Consider the following 20,051-nt stretch of genomic DNA (forward strand, 5'->3'; position numbering starts at 1 on the left):
TCTCAAGTGCTTTCCAATAGACTGAGAGAACATAATATTTGTCACTTTATATTCCTATTCTATATTCGAAAAACAAATGTTTAAATAGACTTTAAAAATGATTGTTACAATTAGGATTACACTAGATGAACCTAAAAAAAAGTGGTTGTATAATTGACTCATGTGCGTTTGATTGAAACCGTGAGCTAGCGTCTGTTCTCTTTAGCATGCTTGTATTTGTGTTGAAGAGGCCTTTCCCATTAATCTGATTGAGTGTTATTTTTACTTGCAGGATGGAATGTGCATCAGCGCTGCCTTACATGGTTTACTGTGGTGAAAGTGTGCACTCTCTTTCTCTCTGTAGACACAGCGAGTGAGCTCAGGGCCAGCAGGTGCCCATGGGTAATGATGCCCCCCGAGGACTTTAAACCTGCAGTTTAACGTGATTTACCCAAGTAGGACATGTTCTTGGAACAACGCTCCTATTAACCGATAGGATTTGGAGGATAAGGATAGGGTTATGGGCTTGAACAACACTCTTATTAACCTTTCAATTCTCTCTGATTGTAGGTTGAGACTGAGAGTTGTTTCATAGGAATGTTGTTCTGGACCAACAAAGGATACCAATCCCCAAAAAACTGTCCTATTTTGTTCTGCATAACGATGACCTCAGATCCCAGAATGACCAGACATGAGAACAAGACCACCAGAACACACATCCACTAAATGCAGACTTCAGGTTCCCCACTTAACGTGACCACACAGAACTAAACAAGACCACCAGCACACATTGTAAATGTTTCAGATAGTTTTTTTTTTTTTTTTGTCTACATGTAAACACTTGAATAAGACATCTTGCCTCACTTTGAGAAATCATAATGGTTGCCAGTAAAACACTAACCAGCCATGGATATTACAAGTGTTATTGTAAGTCAGTGCCGCAGGTCAAGCTCTGTTTGTCCTCCAGTGTTAACCGTGACAGGGTTGGAGAGCAAGTCGATGTGCTATGGCCACATAAGGAGAGATGTCTCTGAAATACTGCCTAAACATTCAGATGGACCCGTCTCTCCAGTGGCTCGGGGACTTGCTCTCATCCATCTGTTTATTTCCCTGTAAAAAGCACTACAGAATCATGCCAGAAAATAGCATACGCAGTTACGATCAGCGAGATACACTCACGGTCACATATGCTTGTGCATCATTTAAATATATTTCTTCAACTATATGGGCTCTTTTAGGTTGGTTCCAAAACATATTTTAAATCGGTTTTGCTCTTTTTTTTTACCATTCCTTTATCATTTATCTACTTTTCATATGTCCTAACTGTTTAGATTTTGTTGTTTTACACTTGTCCCAGAATTTAAATTTTCATAAAATATCCATTATTACACTTTATTTCGATGGTCCAATTTAGACATTCTACGAACTATAAGTAACTTGTCAACTACATGTCAACTAACTCTCATAAGTAGTTGACTGTTCGGTTAGGGTTAGGTGTTAAGGTTCGGGTTAGTAGAATAAGTTGACGTAGTTGCAAAGTTACTTATAGAATGTCTGTAGGAGAAGCATCAATATAAAGTGTTTGCAGATATTAAGCAGAACATCTACTAATACTCTGATGAGAGTTAGTTGACATGTAGTTGCAAAGTTACTTATAGTTAGAAGAATGTCTAAAGTGGACCATCGAAATAAAATGTAACCTAAAGAATGTATTACAACGTATAAAATGTTAAACTAAAAAAATTGTAAAATAATTATAAACTATTTCAAAATGCATTGTGTGAAAATGGATTTATATAAAAAATGTCTGGCCCTCAGTCATGCCATCATTTCCTGCAACAATTTTGCCACTAAAAAGTTGTATTAATGTAGTAGCCATCATATTAGTAGTGTAGATTTTTAACAAAGAGACAATGGTGAATGAAATGAAATACGAGACACATGATGGGAAATTTTTGATTGCATCTCTATTTAAATCAAGCCAGTTTTGTGCAAAAAGAGTTAAAATATTATTTAGTTGTGTGTATTTATGATACATAAAATGGTAGTGAAAGTAGTCTTGGCATTTTATTCCAAAAATGTAATTTCAAGCACAGTCATTTTCATCATAGAATGCTGGTAGTACTTATAAAGCGCATTAATATGTGCTTTATAAGTACTAATAAACAGCCAATATATGATGCAAACCCTTGTACACTTTAGCATGCTTTTGAGCAATTATTATGTAAATAATATACTTAAGTGCAAAATGAATATAGTGAACTTAATTGCATGTTATCTGCAATTAAATGAAACTTTTTATACTTTAAATTTATATTAAATGCATTAAGCTGAACTTCATGACCCACTTAAGTAGGACTTAAGTTTATCTTTATATGTAATTTCATAATTACTTCTATTGTCTTTGAAATATGGTCAAAGTTATTGCTTAATGTTCTGACAAGCATTTATGGTGTCATGTATTTAAATATATTTGCAATTACACATTTGCAATGCTGAAGTTACAATTTAGTACATTTAAATTGACTAAATTCACCATTAAAATTATAATCAAGTACTTTACATTTAATTTGGCATTATTACAAAGTGCACTTATTAAAAGTGTATTTAAGTTTATGAAACATAGTGCACTCTCTTTATGAAAGTTATGAAAGTGCACTCTCTTTAAGTTTATGTGGCGTTTTATTTGATTAATATATTATCTGCAAGTACTTAAAAATATATATATATACTTTTATGATTTGAAGTACACTAAAAGTGCACATTAATACAATTAAACGCACTTCTTTACGGGATGATCATGACTGTCAGAAAAAAAAAGACAAAAATGACAGAATTCTCTGGTGATGTACTGTACTCATACACACTGTTGGACGTTGTTAGTGGAAACATTAAACTAATGAGAGTGTGAAAAGTGTCTCAAAGTTAGTCATCGCCATCCCATTTAACAGATCTCATTTGCTGTAATTAGTTTTGTGAGTGCATGAAAAGCTCTTCGTTTTCTGTGCCAAACTCTGTCCGGCTGTAGTGACTGATTCTGCATGTCCTTTTTTGGTGTTGTTCAGATGGTCCCCCTCAGACAGTGGAGACAGTGGACTGTTATTCCTCTCTGATGCATAATCAAGTGTCCAAACAGGATGTGCTGTCTTTAGCAGAGGAACAGAGGAGATTCTTTCTCTAGCTTTCTCTCTGGACTCAACAGCCTTAAATCTGAAGCAATGAGAACATATTACCAGACCCGTGTGGAATCTGCACCCGCTGTGCAGTTTGACTGTAGTTTAACTACTTTAAATTATGAGTGGCTTGTAGTTGTAGCCTCCCATCTTTGTTATGGATGTTTCTGCTTGGACTGTCAGACCTTTACACGAGTCATTAGCCATCTATGCACATCCTCAGTTGGGACGAAAGGTCATCCAAGTGGTGATGTTGACAATATGCGGCTATGTACAACATGCACCTTAAATGGAAGCCTATTAAATATTCTTTCAGAAGATTACAAGATTAGCTCCCATAAACACAAACTGATTTATATGCTTATACAAGGAAAATGTAGGAAAGTATTCTTTATCGGATACGAATTTATTACAATAGAACATTTATTAGAGAACAAATCCTCCTTAAATGAACTTTTTTTGTGCTGTCATTGCTAACTGGAGTCGGTGTGATTTCAACTGAGGAAGTGGGTGTAATAAAAAACACTTTGCGACATAATGTCATTTTTATGGAGACACACATATGCACAAGTTTGCGACGGCATGATATCATAGTCTTGCTCCAGGATTTTGCATGGCAGATTCCCATTGACAGACTAAGAGGTCTAGCAGACTCAGTCTGACCTGCTGTTCCAGCTCAATCATGTTTAGTCACACCTAAAACCTCTTCTGTTTACGTAACACATGATCACTGTGATCTGATCAGGCTGGTCGGATAATCATCCAATCAGAAAACCACTTCGATTTGTCCACATCAAATAGCTTTGGTATTCAGATAAAGTGATTAGATCAGTGCAATGCAAAACAAACCTGGCCCTGTGAAACAAGAAGTGCACTTAATTGTATGACATGTACACTTGTAGTGTATGTTCAAATCTTAAAAACATATATTGGTAGCACTTTACAATAAGGTTCATTAGTTAACATTAGTTAATGTATTAACTAACATGAACTAACCATGAGCAATCCATTTGTTACTGTATCAAATGTAACTGTTAATCTTTGTTAATGTTAGTTAATACAAATACAGCTGTTCATTGTTAGTTCATGTTAGTTCACTGATGTTAACAAGATTTTAAGTCAAGTATTGGTAAATGTTGAAATTAAGATTAATAAATGCTGTGTACATGCAGTTCATTATCAGTTCATGTTAACTAATGTAGTAAACTAATGTTAACTAATGAACCTTATTGTAAAGTGTTACCCTTATATTTTTTATTATGTTCTTGCAGATAATATATATGGACCATAGTAATAACGTTTAACCAAATTCTGTCATCGTTTACTCCCCCTCGTGTCATTCCACACCCAACAGACTTTCATCTTGGAAACACAAATGACAATATTTTGGACACACTTTAGTTTAGGGTCAAATTCTCACTATTAACTATGACTTCTGCCTTAGTAAACTCCCAATTACTTCTTATTAATAGTAAGGTAGTTGTTAAGTTTAGGTATTGGTCGGATTACGGGATGTAGAATATGATCATGCATAATAAGGCATTAATATGTGCTTTATATAATATCCTAGTAATATGCATGTTAATAAGCAACTAGTTAATTGTGAGAAATGGACCCTAAACTAAAGTGTTACCATATGTTCTGGTGCGTTTTTGTTTATGTTAAATGACAACTTTAGCAATAATTAATCAAACTTTTTTTTTTCCTTTGCAGCAAGACCGGGTGTCAAGGTAAGATTCTCTGTTCTTTGTCTAAAAACATTATTCTTTAAAGGGATAGTTCACCCAAAAATGAAAATTCTGTCAGTAATTACTCACCCTCATGTTGTTCCAACCCCGTAAGACCTTCGTTCATCTTCGGAACACAAATTAAGATATTTTTGATTAAATCTGAGAGCTGGATCACTCCTCCATAGGCTTCTAAGGGATTGAAACTGGCTGGCCCAGAAAAGTTATTAAAGACATCGTTAATATAGTCCAAGTGACTACAGTGGCTCAATCTTAAAGGGGTCATGAACTGGATTGTTTTTATTATTTTATAATGTTGCCTGGGGTGCCCTTATAATGTTTGTATGATTTTTACATTAAAAATTGTCATATTATATGAGCATAGTATTATATGAACTCTCTCGAAAACTTTTACTACGTTTTTACTATTACAGCTATCGAGATTAACAAATCGTGAAAAGTATCGTTTAAAGCATTATATTTAAATCTATTCCATCACATGAAAGGTTGCAGCATGATGAGCACTGACTGAGCAGATGACAGACAGTCTCTGATCGCGTGAATAAAGATCTTATCATTGCAACGCAATTTTTGCACTCTCACAAATGCTTACACCAAATCACAATGCAAACACGATGTGAATACACAGTAAGAGCTTCGTTGTGTAGTGTAACAGTGTCATTATTTCATCACGAGTTTGGTAAGTGTCCAGATAAGCTCTCGCGGCTTGCGCTGTGCTGTTTGATTGACAGCTTGGACGATTGGAAAGGGATCGTTCTTTGATCGCTTTCAGTTTAAAAAAATATTATTTTCATAATTCTACGAGAAATTATTTGAAGTTGATCGTTTAGTCACTGATGCATAAACAGTATTGAACGATTTTAAGAGAAATATCTGAACTTGAATAATTACACAGAAATCACTGATCGCAGATCAGGCATTAGAATAGGCTACACATGGTTACTTACATGTTGCTGGCAGATCCGTGTCGGGAAATTGTGATTGACTGATTTAATAAAGTTTAACCATGCTGGAATCCGAAGGAAGCTTATGCAGACTGTCTTCTTCCACAAACAGGCACTGCACAATATTTAGTAAACAGCATGTTTATTGCTTGGAAGTAGCTCGATCCGGTTTAGCAATTATCATGTCGTCCTATGTTATTTAGCATGTTTGGGCGAATCGGTGGGCGGGGCTAAACAGGCCGTGTTGAAGTAGGCGTTGATCTTCTTTTGTGGAGGCGGTGTTTTATCCTCTTTGACGTCATAGTTCCCCACTTTGAAAAATGAGTCGTTTGCTGAGCCTGATGTCTATAAAAGCTTTTATTGGACTAACAAGGTAGTTTTCAGTTCTGAAACTTACAGGATATTATTATAGTATGATGATCTCTTATATGTCAAAAGCTCAAGGAAACATCACCCCTTTAAGTTTATCAAGCGACGAGAATACTTTTTGTGCGCAAAAAGTAAACAAAAATAACGACTTTATTCCACTATTCATTTCCTTCTCTCTGGGCCTCGAGTGAGTTCACGTAGTGTAACTGCGCAGCGCTTCTGTGTTGTACGTCACACACATCACACACATGACCAGCGTCGGCCAATAGTGAGCCTACATGTGACGTACAACACAGAAGCGCTGCGCTATTACACTACGTGAACTCACTCGAGGCCCAGAGAGAAGGAAATGAATAGTGGAATAAAGTCGTTATTTTTGTTTACTTTTTGCGCACAAAAAGTATTCTCGTCGCTTGATAAATTTAAGATTGAGCCACTGTAGTCACTTGGACTATATTAACGATGTCTTTAATAACTTTTCTGGGCCAGCCAGTTTCAATCCCTTAGAAGCCTATGGAGGAGTGATCCAGCTCTCAGATTTCATCAAAAATATCTTAATTTGTGTTCCGAAGATGAACGAAGGTCTTACGGGGTTGGAACAACATGAGGGTGAGTAATTACTGACAGAATTTTCATTATTGGGTGAACTATCCCTTTAATGTGCTTCTTTTTGCTGATAGATAAATTCATAAAAATTGCTTACTAAGTGATTGATGTGAATGAGCAGATCTGACTCCAGTGGAGTGGAGTCTCCGTCAGACCGGCTGTCAGCTCGGACCGGCACGTACACACGCCGAGAGAACAGACTCGCATCTTTGAGCAAAACAGACGACAACTCTGCCAGCAAGGACTATAAGAAGGTCAGGATCCCTTTGATTAATAAAATACTTAATGACGTTCATTATAGATATTTTTCCTCAAATGCTATCCCCAACGTCAACCCAGTTATATGACAAACAACTTTCATCTTACATCCAAATATAGTCAAATCCAAGTAGTACATATGTTTTAATGTGAAGTTCCTTTTTAATAGTTAATAGCATTCTTTGTTTATCCAGTGCAGACCAGTAGAAGTCTTCTGTTGACCAGTGCCAGGAAAGCAGCTCCCAGTGGAGATGCTAATTTTGTCTCTTCTTGTTTGTTTCACTTTATCAGCTGTATGAGGACGCACTGGCCGAGAATGAGAAGCTGAAGTCCAGACTGGACGACAGCAAGCTGGAGCTCACCAAAATCCGCTCACAGCTTGACAGAGTCGCACAGGTGAGAGAACAGTATGAGAGCCTGTATTAAAAACAAAAGCACACACTGGCCCTCTGAATCCAGTCGGGCTCCAGAGGGTCTGGCTTTGGTAAAACTCACAGCATCTGTAAGGAATCACAAGCTGTGAAAAAAGCCAATAATATAACTAGATACTGGGCCAGCAGTAATTGCTTATTAAAACATTTAGCTTTTTAAATATTTTACTTCGAATATGTATTTAAAGCACCTTCATTTTGTTCCTTTACAGTTTTGTTTCTGTTTGCAATTCTCTTTTGCTCATTAATCTTTCGTGAATGTGTTTCAGAAGCAGGACAGACTATCAGAGAGGTCCACTGTATTTGAATCAGAGAAAAGGGTATATTTATATCATATATATATATCATCATTATATAATCTTTATTGACACTTTCTGAGGAATGTTCTCTTCAGTGTTGGTTAAGATCATGACCTGATATTCCTTCACGCTGTTCTCATAGTACCTCAATAAACAATGTTTCCTAACTGTTTTAAATTCTTTATTCTGCTTTAACATCTTGATTTTAATTTAATTTAATTTAATTTAATTTAATTTGGATAAATATGCATTTAGAAAAGTAATCAATTATTTTTACATCAATTTAAATAAATTATGAATTATTTAAATACATTTTTATTTTTGTATATTTACTATGTACTAACATTTAGATTAATAGTTTGAAACAATCCACTTATTGTGTACATGTTTTTTTTTACATTGTACTTATATTTTAAAATGCCTGTATGTAATTCATTTATATAATCACATATATAATGACACACCTTACACCTTATCCCACCCTTAACCCTACCCATACCACCAAACCTGTCCCTAACCATACCTGTATCAGCAAGTGTATTGGGTAACACTTTGGCATTGTTACATTATTACTTTGTTTTACAGTGTCCTTGTTACACGTTACATGCAGTGACTATAGTAATAACTATAAAATGTGCATACTTACATCCCAGACAGCAATATAGTGCCGGGCCAAATCCGAATCTTGTACCAGATGTGGGCCGGATTTGGGCCTGGAGCCGTTTGCTGTCTGGGATGCAACTAACCCTAAACCAAACCCCAATCCTAACCTCAACCCTATAAAAAGTACATGCAGTTAATTCTTATTACTCATTACTTTAATATACAATAACACTGCAATACAGAATGAACACAAGGACATTGTACCTAACAATTAACTTTCTTAATGCAAGTGCATAGTAGTTAAAGACCCCCAATATAAAGTCACTTGTTTGATTTGATTTTATAGTTTATTTTAAATTTTTTTATATTATTATTTTTGTCTGCTTGTGTAGGAAAAAGAAGTATTGGAGAAAAAGGTTTCAGACATGGAAGAAGAATTAAAGGTAAAAGGAAAATGTCTATTAAATGTGGCTTTGCTGTACTATTCTGAGCCTGAGGTGCGGTGACTTTCGAGAGCATGTTAACCTCAAAATTTACAAGGACAGTTTGTTTGAATTAACCGATGAAAAGGTCAGATCCCTCGTAGTTTAAGTTTAACAGCTAATGTATCTACCATGCCTGTTTTAACCCACGTTAGCCGACTCTGCCGCCACCATGCTTGCTACTAGCCATTGCGCTCTGCATCAGTGCTGTCAGCGAAGCTCTGTAGCATCTCACAGCTGCAGTAATACATGGTGACCTAGTTCCAGCTACGCCGGGGCCAAACCGAATCCAGCACAGAGACACGGCACGGCTTTTGTTCAGCATTCCAGCAGTAATTGCACATAGCTGGCATTTTGAGGGGCCAAGAAGAACACAGTGCCAAATGTATGAAAGGCTAGATCAGTGTGAGGCAGATGAGATATCTGCGGCTGCTGTAGTCTGCCAGGCTCACTAGGATAAATTATCCATGTTGCAATTGAGGAAACAAGGTTTCTGGGCTGTTTCGACTCAGATTAGTTCAAAGTTGATTAGATTCGGCCAAGATATACGGATGACAGTGTCATTTATATTGCAAATGTGCAAAGAGCTTTAATCCCAGAACACCACGGAGGGGATAAAATGTATTTATGCAGCTATTGAAACGCTGATGGGTAGGTCCAACAGACTCTCACTTCAGCATTAGAAATGAGAAGCACTTGTGTTTGTTTGATCAGTGATGTCACTGTTGCCCCAGCAGACGCCCTCAGTGAGGTTTCGCTACCAGTCCTGAGTTCATCCTCAGCTGGACTGGGGGAAAGAGGGGCAGATGGTGAGTGGTTTTGCCCCACGCGTGGTTGCCTGCTCACACACACCAATACACACCCATTACTCACGGCAGTACAACATGGTGTGGGTCATTTAGATCACTTTATGTCTCTCTTAGTCACACATTTGTGTTCATACTCTATTTTTTTCTCTGTAAAGCTCTCAAAATATCTTGATCTCTCACTGTAATTCCTTGATAGCAGGCTTACTATCCTATTAAGACAACGAGTCAAGTCACCTTAATCAATTATCAAAATTCATTATATATGAGATATACAAATTCTGCAGTAAAGCAGCTCTAAAAATGAGTGTCAGCTCAATTCAGTTCAATGTTGATTCAGTTCAGTTTATTAACTATGCACAGTTCATTAATGAAATGGGTTTAATTCTGTTATAAGCAGCTCCACAGAAGATAATAGTGTTGTTATTAAGCTCAATTCAGTTCAGTGTTGATTCAGTTCAGTTCAATAACTGTGTAAAGTTCATCAATTATAAAATGAGTTCACTTCAGCTATAAGCAGCTCTATAGAAGACAGTGTTGTTATTCAGCTCAATTCAGTTCAATGTTGTTTCAGTTCAATAACAGTGTAAATGTTGCAAAATTCATCAATTATGAAAAAAAAAACTTATATTCAGCTATAAAGTAGAAAGCAATAATGTCATCATGCAGCTCAATTCAGTTAATTTGCTCTAATCCAGAAGTCAGTGCTGTCAAATAATATTGCTGAATATTAACAAAGTCCCTCACTCGGCGGCCATCTTTGAAACGCCACTCTTCCGCTTTTTCAGTCATGCAAGTACAGCTCCTATCTCTTTGAATTAAATTTCATATTTAATATAGTTTAAATTCATTGAAAGTCTTTGGGATGTGCTGGAGAAGACTTCACAGATCTGGACTCTTGCATTTTCAGTACAAGATATTGACCAAAAATTGATGCACCTCTTGATGGAAATAACATCACATTTATTTCTAGGGTTAGAAGAACTGTTGCCAAACATATAACATGATAGAAACATAATAATGATGACAATAATGATCCAATCATAGACTTTTGTATATTTTAATCCAAACAGTAACTTTTTTTTTGGCCGGGCATATAGCGTTTTATGCTTATCGTAGTTGTTAGCTTAGCAACATGCTAACGGCAAACTCCATCCTCTTGTTAAGCTTATGATGTATTGAATACTGTTTCAGAATCCAAACCTCTACTCCATTTCAATTGAGAATACTATATCAGCAGCTGTTTATGAGCACTATTTATTCATATCACACATTTAAGATAAAATTAAGGCTCTTTATTGGCACAGATGGTTCCATGAAGAACCTTTAACATCCATGGAAACTTTCCACTGCATAAAAGGTTCCTTGGGCAGAAAAGGGTTCTTTAGATTGTTGTCTACTGAAAGGTTTTTTGGGGAACCAAAAACGGTTCATGGCATCAATGCAAAAAAACAACACATTTTGCAACCTTTATAAAGGGGGAACCTTTATTGTAACAGAGCTGCTGAGTAAAGGATTTTACTCAATTTGTCACAACATGCTTTCTAGATGTGTTGAGGACAAATGGATGCCTCCGCCATTTGTCCTCAACACATCTAGAAACCATGTTGTGACAAATTGAGTCATGGCTAACTGAGATGCCTGATATGACATGCCTACCTCTGTTTGTCAAAGCAATACGTCATTTTAGAGAATAAACCTGTTCAAATATCTGACTATAGATGCTTTTTGTAGAGACAAAACAATGAATCATGAAAGCGCTATGAAGAGATGCTGGATGCCTTGCAGTTCTCTGTTGGTTTTCATGCATTGGAGAAACTCAACGGCCTGGTCCCAGAGCTGTAAGCCGTGAAACCACGTTTGGAAACGGTGTCAAACCTCAGGGTTTCTCCACATGCTGGTTCAGGAAGTTTCTGAGGTTGACCACAAATGCCTCACGTCGATCATTAATCTCCACACTGCGCTGTGTGAGGCTTTTATAGAACAAAATAGTGGTGATTACTACTGTTTAAAAGCTGATGGCAGAACTTCCCTTAGTAAAAAGCTTGATTTGATTTCATGTAAGTGGTCATGAAGATGTGTGCAGGCCTGTTCTCCTGTCCTTTTTGTGAATGACTACAGCTGCATGTGCTTTGTGTCTGTAGTTTATCCAACTCAGATTTATGCTCTCAACTGATCATCTTTGCATGCTTATGTTCCCATTCTAAAGTCAACATGAAACACTCATTTTACTTTCATAATGTGACATAATTATTATGGTTAAATGTGTCTATATGAAGCAGTTTTAACCTAGTCTCACATAGCCAGACCTTCAGACTGATGGCAGAAGGTCTGGACTCTATCACAGCTCTCATTGGCCTTGGACCGCCCAAGTCTGGTCTGTCCGACATGTAACGCAACCAATCACAGTTCTTTTTGTTCCGCATCATGTTGAGGTGTGTGAAAATGTAAAGTCGACGTCCCTACAATAACAAACCGGCGTGGATCTAATAAATTGTTCATTCAAGAACGTTGTTGTCCAAGTTTACTGAAACAATGGAGCTGCGAACTTCACATACTTTTAAAATTCAGCGTTTAGTTGATCCTGGTAAGCGCTCATTGTCACAGTTGTAAACCCGATGGCTTTCTTCTTCCACGAGGGATTTTGGTGTCACGACAATGGGCTTTATGCACAGCTGCACTACTTCCTGAACTTCAGGCAGGTCCTCTGTTTCCTGTCTGACATTATTGGACAAACTGATTAATCCAGGTGGTCAGGCACACCTGGATTAATCAGTTTGTCCAATAATGTCAGACAGGAAACAAAGGACCTGCCTGAAGTTCAGGAAGTAGTGCAGCTGTGCATAAAGCCCATTGTTTCCAGGCGGACCGATAAAGAACGCGACACACACGTCTCCTGGACATCCTGTAGAATTCAACCAATCAGATGAAGACATTGTTCCATTCAGAATTAACCTAATATTTTTTTTTCTAAATTCCATTTCATCTCCTGAATTTTAATTGAGAAAGCAAACTGGATGCAGAATTGCAATTCAAATTTAATTGTAAGGAAAAATAATTAAATGAACTTGAAGAAAGTCATATAACAGTAGCTTTTAACAATAAAAGGAAAGCTTGTGAAGACAAAATTTTGACTTGGATAAAGTTTTTAAAAAGCCTTTAAGTTTGAAGCATAATAAGACTTACAAACAGATATGAAATGCTATCTACTATATATGAGTGTTTAGTTAATATATTACATCATATTTAATCATTTAACTTTTCTGGACCAGGGTGAACGATTACTTAATACTTAACACTTAACACTTTCTGAATGACATAAATATACAGTAGAAAGATTATCTGAATATTTAATGTAATATATACTTCATATAATAATATAATTTAATATTTAATATATATTCATATATTTCACACAATGTTTTAACATTTTATAAATATTTCAGCAAGGCATAGAAAATGTATCATAAAAAAATGATAGATATCTGAATAGAAAAAAATAGCATCATTACTATAATCATTGATATTACACAATATTTGGTTACACTTTATTTTAGTGTCCTTATTACAGTGTAATTATACATTTAAGTACTGAGCAATATTAATGATGAACTACATGTACTTAACATAGAGTCAAGTTTAGGTTTAGGGTCAGTTGCATGTAATTATGCATAAATTCTATTACAAAGTCACTGTAAAATAAAGTGTTACCCACTGTTTTTACCCAGTGTACTTAATTATTAAGAATGATAATGCGTGACATCACTATTTGTGGCTGGCAATCAAGATCTGCAGTGTGCCACTGGATTGAAGTCAGCTGAAAAGCCAATTCACAGGCAGAGCATGTACATTTGGATGATCTATTATAACTATATATATGTTTTAATTTGCTTGTGTATAATGTGCACTGATGAATAAGAACAAGTTGATAGGGTTAAATTGGATTTCATGTTGACTTTGCTTTAACTAACCCAAGCACACTAATGCTGTCCATTTTTGTTCCCAAACCCTCTTTGATGTTCTCTTACACTCGCTCTCGCCCTCATCATGTCTGGGTCTCTCTGTATCTGCAGACCCTTCCTGCTCTGGCTCGACTGCAGGTTCTCCGCAGGGGGAACGCGCGCCTCCTAGTGGAGAACAAAGCCATGCTGCGCACCCTCGCCCGCCTCTCTCAGACGGCCTCTCTCCCCGAGTCGGAGGATCTCTAGTCCTCTGCTCGCTTCTCTGTCCCTTCCTCCCTCCTGTTCTCCGCTGCACCCTGTAGTCCTCTTCCTCTGCCCCTCTGCTACACACCTCTCAGGCAGGTCTCGCTCTTTCATTTGTTTCTTTTGCATTGGTAAAGCTTTTTCGTCCATTCTTTCTTTCTCGCTCTTTCTCTCCTGGGTCTGGGGAAGGGCAGCCCCTCACATTCCTCCTCCAGGCGATGGCTTTGAAGATATTTATAGATCTTCTAAACCCATGACCAAACGCCTCTACACTCCAGCAATGTCCAAATCAATTCACAGCCGCTGTAGCTTCACATTTACAGTCTCTGTGAACACATAAACTCACTGGTTACAGAATATCGGATACCAATATTACACACAGTTAGTAAAAGAGTAAATCAGATCATTTTAAAAATTACACAAAATTTCACAAACAGAATAATGATAGAATGAGTAACGTTGTACTCAATAGTAAAAAAAAAAATCTTTCTAAAAAACATGGGATTTGTTCCTTTATTGCTTAAAGCTAGCATGAACAAGAAAAAATGTAGGGTGGGACTTGATTTTGTACATGGGGATTTGATTGGATGGTTGGATGGTTGTGGTTTGCTATTGGTGGATCTCATGTGAGTGACAGGTTGCCCCGCCCTCACGCCAGTAAACACATCATCAGAGAAGAGAAGAGATGCTGCTGCAAGAGGGATGGGAAGTTACTTTGATTAAAGATTACAAGGAGACATGAATATAAAAAAATATAAAATAATGATGTGCACAGATAAATAATTTATAATAAACACTGTAAGATTAATTTAAATTTTTGTAATTTTTTGGGGGGATTTCATGGTGACTTTAAAAACCTAGCAGGACATTAAATTGTATCCGATTCATGCAGAATGCCAGTACTGTCCACAGTGCTATGAGCCTCTATTTGTGTGCTGGCTATTTCTAAAAGTGAGTTAGCACAAATTATTTATTTATTTTTTCAAAGTTGAAATGTTTTTTTGTTTAGAAAAATGTGATATGAAGGCATGAGTGGCTGGGTTTGCTCACCCATTAAAGTGTTTAGTTCTGGCACTATTTTACTCACTGCAGTAGGAGAAGGGGTCTCCCTTCTTCATGCATGAGCACACATTCACATGGCCGTGCTAACTGCCATTACTTTATTAAGGCCAATTTGAATCTATGATCTAGCATCCGTTGCATGTTTGATTACTTGAATCATGTTTGAGTAATGAATCATGCCTTTTACAAATAAAACGAAATTCAGTCACATGAGATATGAGTAGTCTGCAAGAACTATTTTATTCATCAAATTGTATCCTTATCTCAAGGGCATCGCAATTCTGATTTCACATGAACACTAAATAGTTCTGAAGTTAATAATCAAAAGCGTTCATCTCTCTCAATCTCGTCTCATTTATCTCAGGTTTTGACAGAACTCAAGTCTGATAACCAGCGGCTGAAAGATGAGAATGGAGCCTTAATCAGAGTCATCAGTAAACTTTCCAAGTGAGGACGTCCGGTTGAAGAGGGAGGAGAAGCGCTGAACAGAGAGAGACCAAATCTGAGAACTTCACATTGACTTCAACCTGACCATTGTCTGGGAATGGTTTGTGTCATCTCCTTCTCTTGGTGCAGCAGCTCCAAGGTTAAAGGGATAGTTCACCCAACAATGAAAATTCTGTCATCATTTACTCACCCTCATGTTGTTCCCAACCTGTGTGACTTCCGATCTTCTGTGGAACATAAAAGTAAATGTTTTGAGGAATGTCTCAAGTGTTGCTTTTGTTAATACAATGAATTTCAGTGGTCACCAAAACTCTTTATTTTTCCAAATTTCTTCTTTTGTATTCCGGAGAAGAAAGAAAGTAACCACCTGCTTACAAAATACAGCTAAAAATTGCATAAGATGGTAGCTGGATTTACATGTATTCTGGCTTAAACTGGTTGAGGTGGTTGAGCTAGACTACTTAGCTGAGGTCAACCATCTTAAAGGCCTCAATATACTCACAGCAAAGTTATTTTTCGTTCTTCGCTTAGGGGTAAATACAAGTTTGAAATACCTTTCCTGATGTCAAACTAGCAATGGTTGTTCAAAGTTGTTTACCACCCGAAGCAAACTTTTCTGGAAAGTTCACTTTGGCAAGCTCTTTCAAACTCCCAAAATGAACTCCAAACAAACTTTGCTTTGGCCTGGTTTTGTTTGCAATTACGTCACACCAGTTGAAGTATATCAAGGCCTTAATTGACCTGGTCAGAGCTAATAATCCATTTTTGCTGGTGGGGACCTGGTTGGTTAACAATGTTCCAAAACACAACTTAAACTAGTTAACTGGTTTCACCACCTAAAGCTGGGTTGACCTGGTGTTTGCAGTAGGATTCTCAAATAACACTGTAGCCACAGCATTGGTTCCTAAAAACTCCCTCAAAAACATCCAATGAATTGAATGTTTTCTCAATGCCCTTTCTAAACTCTAAATGTTTCAAGATCAGTGTATGAAGTGCTAAAATCCATCCTGAAAAAACCCAGAATGAATGTCCACACTGGTCCAGGCTGGTTTAAAGGTCTTAAAAATAAAGGTTCTTTATTGGCATCTATGGCTCCATGAAGAACATTTTACAGCCATGGAACCTTTCCATTGCACTAAAGTTCTTGATCGTGGAAAAAGGTCCTTTAGATGATTGAAGTCATGCTGAGATGGAAGTAGCAGCAGATCTTTTCTTCCATATTGTGACAGAAGAGGAAAAGTGGGACTGGTTTTGTGCACTGGTTGTTGATTGGATTTTGAGATGTGGGTTGCACTCAAAAGTGGAGGAAGATGAACGTGAGCTTGCAGGGGTGGGATTTAAGCAGACCTAATGACTGTAGAAGTTAGTGTTGTCAAATATATCGATATTTCGATACCTATCAATGTTTAAATATCTGAAACTTATTACAGTACTCATTATCTGCAGTATTGATACACTGATGTTTACTTTATTTAATTTCTGTAATTCTTACCTGAATTCTATAATGTAATTCTATACTGTTAGACCCACCTGAAAAAAACGTACAGCTGTTTATTTAATTTGTCTCTATATTCAGATTTATTTATTTGTGTCTAGTTATGACATTTTCATTAAATATTACGAGATCAAAAATAAATTAATTAATTAAATAAATAAATTAAAATTAAGTGATTTCCTGCTGATTAAAAAAAAGGTTATTTTTAGAATTGTTCATTGAAAGGTTCTTTGGGGAGCCGAAAATGGTTCTTCTGTGGCATTACTAAAAAGTAAAAAAAAAAAAAAAAAAAAAAACTTTTTGGAACCTTAGATGGTAACCCAGCATAAACATACTTTTCACCAGCAAAATTTAGTTGGTGAGGCTGGTCGACTAGGTTTTTGGTGAAACTGGTTGACTAGAAAACACTTGCTGTTAAGAAGCTTTGTGGGAACACCAGCACACCAGTATCATACAACAAGCATCCAAACCACAGCATTGTTCACCAACTTTTCTGGCCTTTCAGCAGGGAAGAGCTGTACAAACTGCCATTCCTTTAAAGAGTATTTGATCATCTATCAAATCTAATTGTCCTGAAGCAGGCGGTCTAATATAGTCCAGTGTGATCTTCAGAAGCTCTGCCAGAACATTCTAAAAGGAATGTTCCCACTGAGGAATGATGTCCCTCCTTTAACTCGATTCCTGTTTACTTTTACAGTTGTAGTGTTTATATATGAACTGATAGGCTGAAGAATGGATACATGATGGCACCATTATTGAATGTGTTTTATATTTATTTATGCCTTTTTTGTTTGTAATTAAGAGTATCTATGGATAAAACAGAAAACACATCACACATATAATATGCCATTTCAAATGCTTTGTGTTTATTTTCACTGTCCACTGTTTTTAACCTGTAACCTTGAACCAAATCTCACAGCACTTTGTTTATGATTGTGTTTGTTGTTTGCCTGTTATGATTATTAATAACACTGTTAAATGCAGAAAATGTAGTCAAGTGCCTTTTTAGGTGCAGTGCTGCCCTCTGCCTGCCAGCATGATCACACAGCCATTTTAGGTTCCACCACTTCACTGTAATGCGCCTCTGAAGAAATTACACTTCATTTATGTGTGATGCCAGGTGTGCATTTAGATTTAAATTCCATCAGCCATTTCTTATCAGACCATCTATTCCTTTTCCCTATCAAAAATAAACTTAAAGTTAATTTTATTAAGTAAACTTAAGTAAAATTAAGTATAATTTTCAAGTATACTATATGTACACTGCAGAAAGTGTTAAAAAAGTGAGGAAACCCGTTGCCTTAAAACTATCAAGTAAATAAACTTCATGTAATTAAAAAAAGGTCAAATTCACATAACTTACTTTTTTTAAGTTAAGTCAACTGATCACTTTTCACAGTGTTGTAAGTATACAAATATCTGTGTACTAGTAGTATACTTGTACATGTATTATTTAAACACTTCTTGGGAGTAAATTGGCGTGCTTTTAAGTGTTACTAGCTGTGAGTACACAAGTTTACATCTAACTTTTCTTTACTATGGCACCTATACTACATTAAGTATACTTGGAAAATATATGTGAATTTTACCTAATAAAATAAACTTGAAGTTTACTTCTTTTTTGAAAGGGTTTTTGAAGTCAGTACCACCTTTTATTAAATGTATGCTTCCTTACACATTGTCAGAACTGTAATAGATAAACAATAAAGCAAACAGAGGAGAAAATCTGTGTTAAATAACGTACAACAACATTATAATCAGAATGAAGTGTAATTAAAAGGCCTTTATTTTCTCATTTGTTTCAGTACAGAGCTGGTAACACACATGATAAATCTGTAGAGCTATTTGGTTCCCTTGACGTCTTTACAAGGATTGCTGATGCTCATGTACTGTCCACTAGGGGGTTGTGGGAAGAGTCTGTGAGCAATGTTTTCTCAAAGTGTCCCATCAAGGGCTAAAGCATGCGATTGATCCACACTAGGCACGACAATACGGACATGAACACACGCACACATACGAGAACACCGAAACAGGTACAAACATAGCCTGAGGGCTAAACCCTCGCAGTCTCCCACCGACGAAAAAAAAAAGACCACCACAGATTGAAAAAAAGAGAATTTTACAACTCCAGATAAGCAGAATGAAAAGCAAGAGAAGAATCAAATAAAAGAGACACAATGGCAGGCTTTTAAATCTTTTCCCCCAGAATGTTTGCTATGTGATTAACCAAAGCAGACATGATAGCATCGGCTAGCATTCAAAAACAAAGGTGATAACGTCTCTATTATGGGCGTTAGAGCAGACTCTCATTGATTTTGTATGACATAAAACAGTCACAGAGCATTAACAAAGACAACTGAGCTGGTTTTGTAAGCCGATTTATACATGGAGAGCAAGATAAAGATGGAATCCATCAGCGTTTTTTTAAACTGCTCCCACATATCTTTGCTTGCAAGTGACAACTCAATGGTTGGCGATCAGGAATGTTTCAAACAAATGTTCATTGTGCATGCTGCCATATAGGCAGAATGGCAGTGCTCGAGTAATTCACAAAAAAAAAAAAAAAAAAAGATTATTTATTAAAGGGCCTATGCATTATTTTTTAAAGTCACACACAATCACACTCAAACCTCAAGAAATGCTGATTGAAATGACTTGGACAAGTTGAATTTATGCATCATTCTGTTGAATCTTCTTGTCCAAATGGCATGATACACGTTTCAGTTTTCCCATAACGAATTTGGGATTGTGAATTATTATTAAAATGGTAAAAAACAAGAACTTTTACATCCTGTGTTTTCACGGCTAGACAGCCATTCTAAACCTCCTTTTTAATTGCCCTTTTAATAATGCATGTGTATGCATACATAGTGGAATGGCAACGAACACATGCATGTGTTCAAACAGACGTCCCTAGCACACTTTGTGTTAAATCAAGGCGTTTACAAAACTAAATATAGACTGAAATCATCATAATAAACATCAAGACACATTGTTAACAGAAAAACTGACTATTGCAAGTTAAACTGCCAATAATTCTTATAACGTAGCACATTTTAGGAAACAGTGTGGCCCCGTAGCTTCACAGACTACATGGAATGTCGAGGAGGAACTTCGGCCTATGAAAGGAGGACACGTTTTAGG

At 36.5% G+C, this 20,051-nt stretch overlaps 1 protein-coding gene across 6 annotated transcripts in view; it reads left to right on the top strand.

The window, feature by feature from the left end:
• Window positions 1-18,520, top strand: part of ppp1r12b (protein phosphatase 1, regulatory subunit 12B) — a 35,215-nt gene extending 16,695 nt beyond the window's left edge. The window contains exons 2-9 of one of the 6 annotated variants that reach the window (XM_082145290.1): window positions 272-434; window positions 550-718; window positions 4,866-4,882; window positions 6,941-7,073; window positions 7,369-7,473; window positions 7,778-7,828; window positions 8,803-8,853; window positions 13,772-15,323. In XM_082145290.1, coding sequence (XP_082001416.1) covers window positions 671-718; window positions 4,866-4,882; window positions 6,941-7,073; window positions 7,369-7,473; window positions 7,778-7,828; window positions 8,803-8,853; window positions 13,772-13,906 — 540 coding nt within the window. In that variant the 5' untranslated portion in view covers window positions 272-434; window positions 550-670 and the 3' untranslated portion in view covers window positions 13,907-15,323. The other 5 variants (XM_082145289.1, XM_082145291.1, XM_082145292.1 and 2 more) reach the window with 5 other exon arrangements.
• The last annotated feature ends 1,531 nt before the right edge of the window (window positions 18,521-20,051 follow it).

This window comes from Leuciscus leuciscus, assembly GCF_965113295.1.
Source record: "Leuciscus leuciscus genome assembly, chromosome: 18".
Lineage (NCBI taxonomy): Eukaryota > Metazoa > Chordata > Actinopteri > Cypriniformes > Leuciscidae > Leuciscus > Leuciscus leuciscus.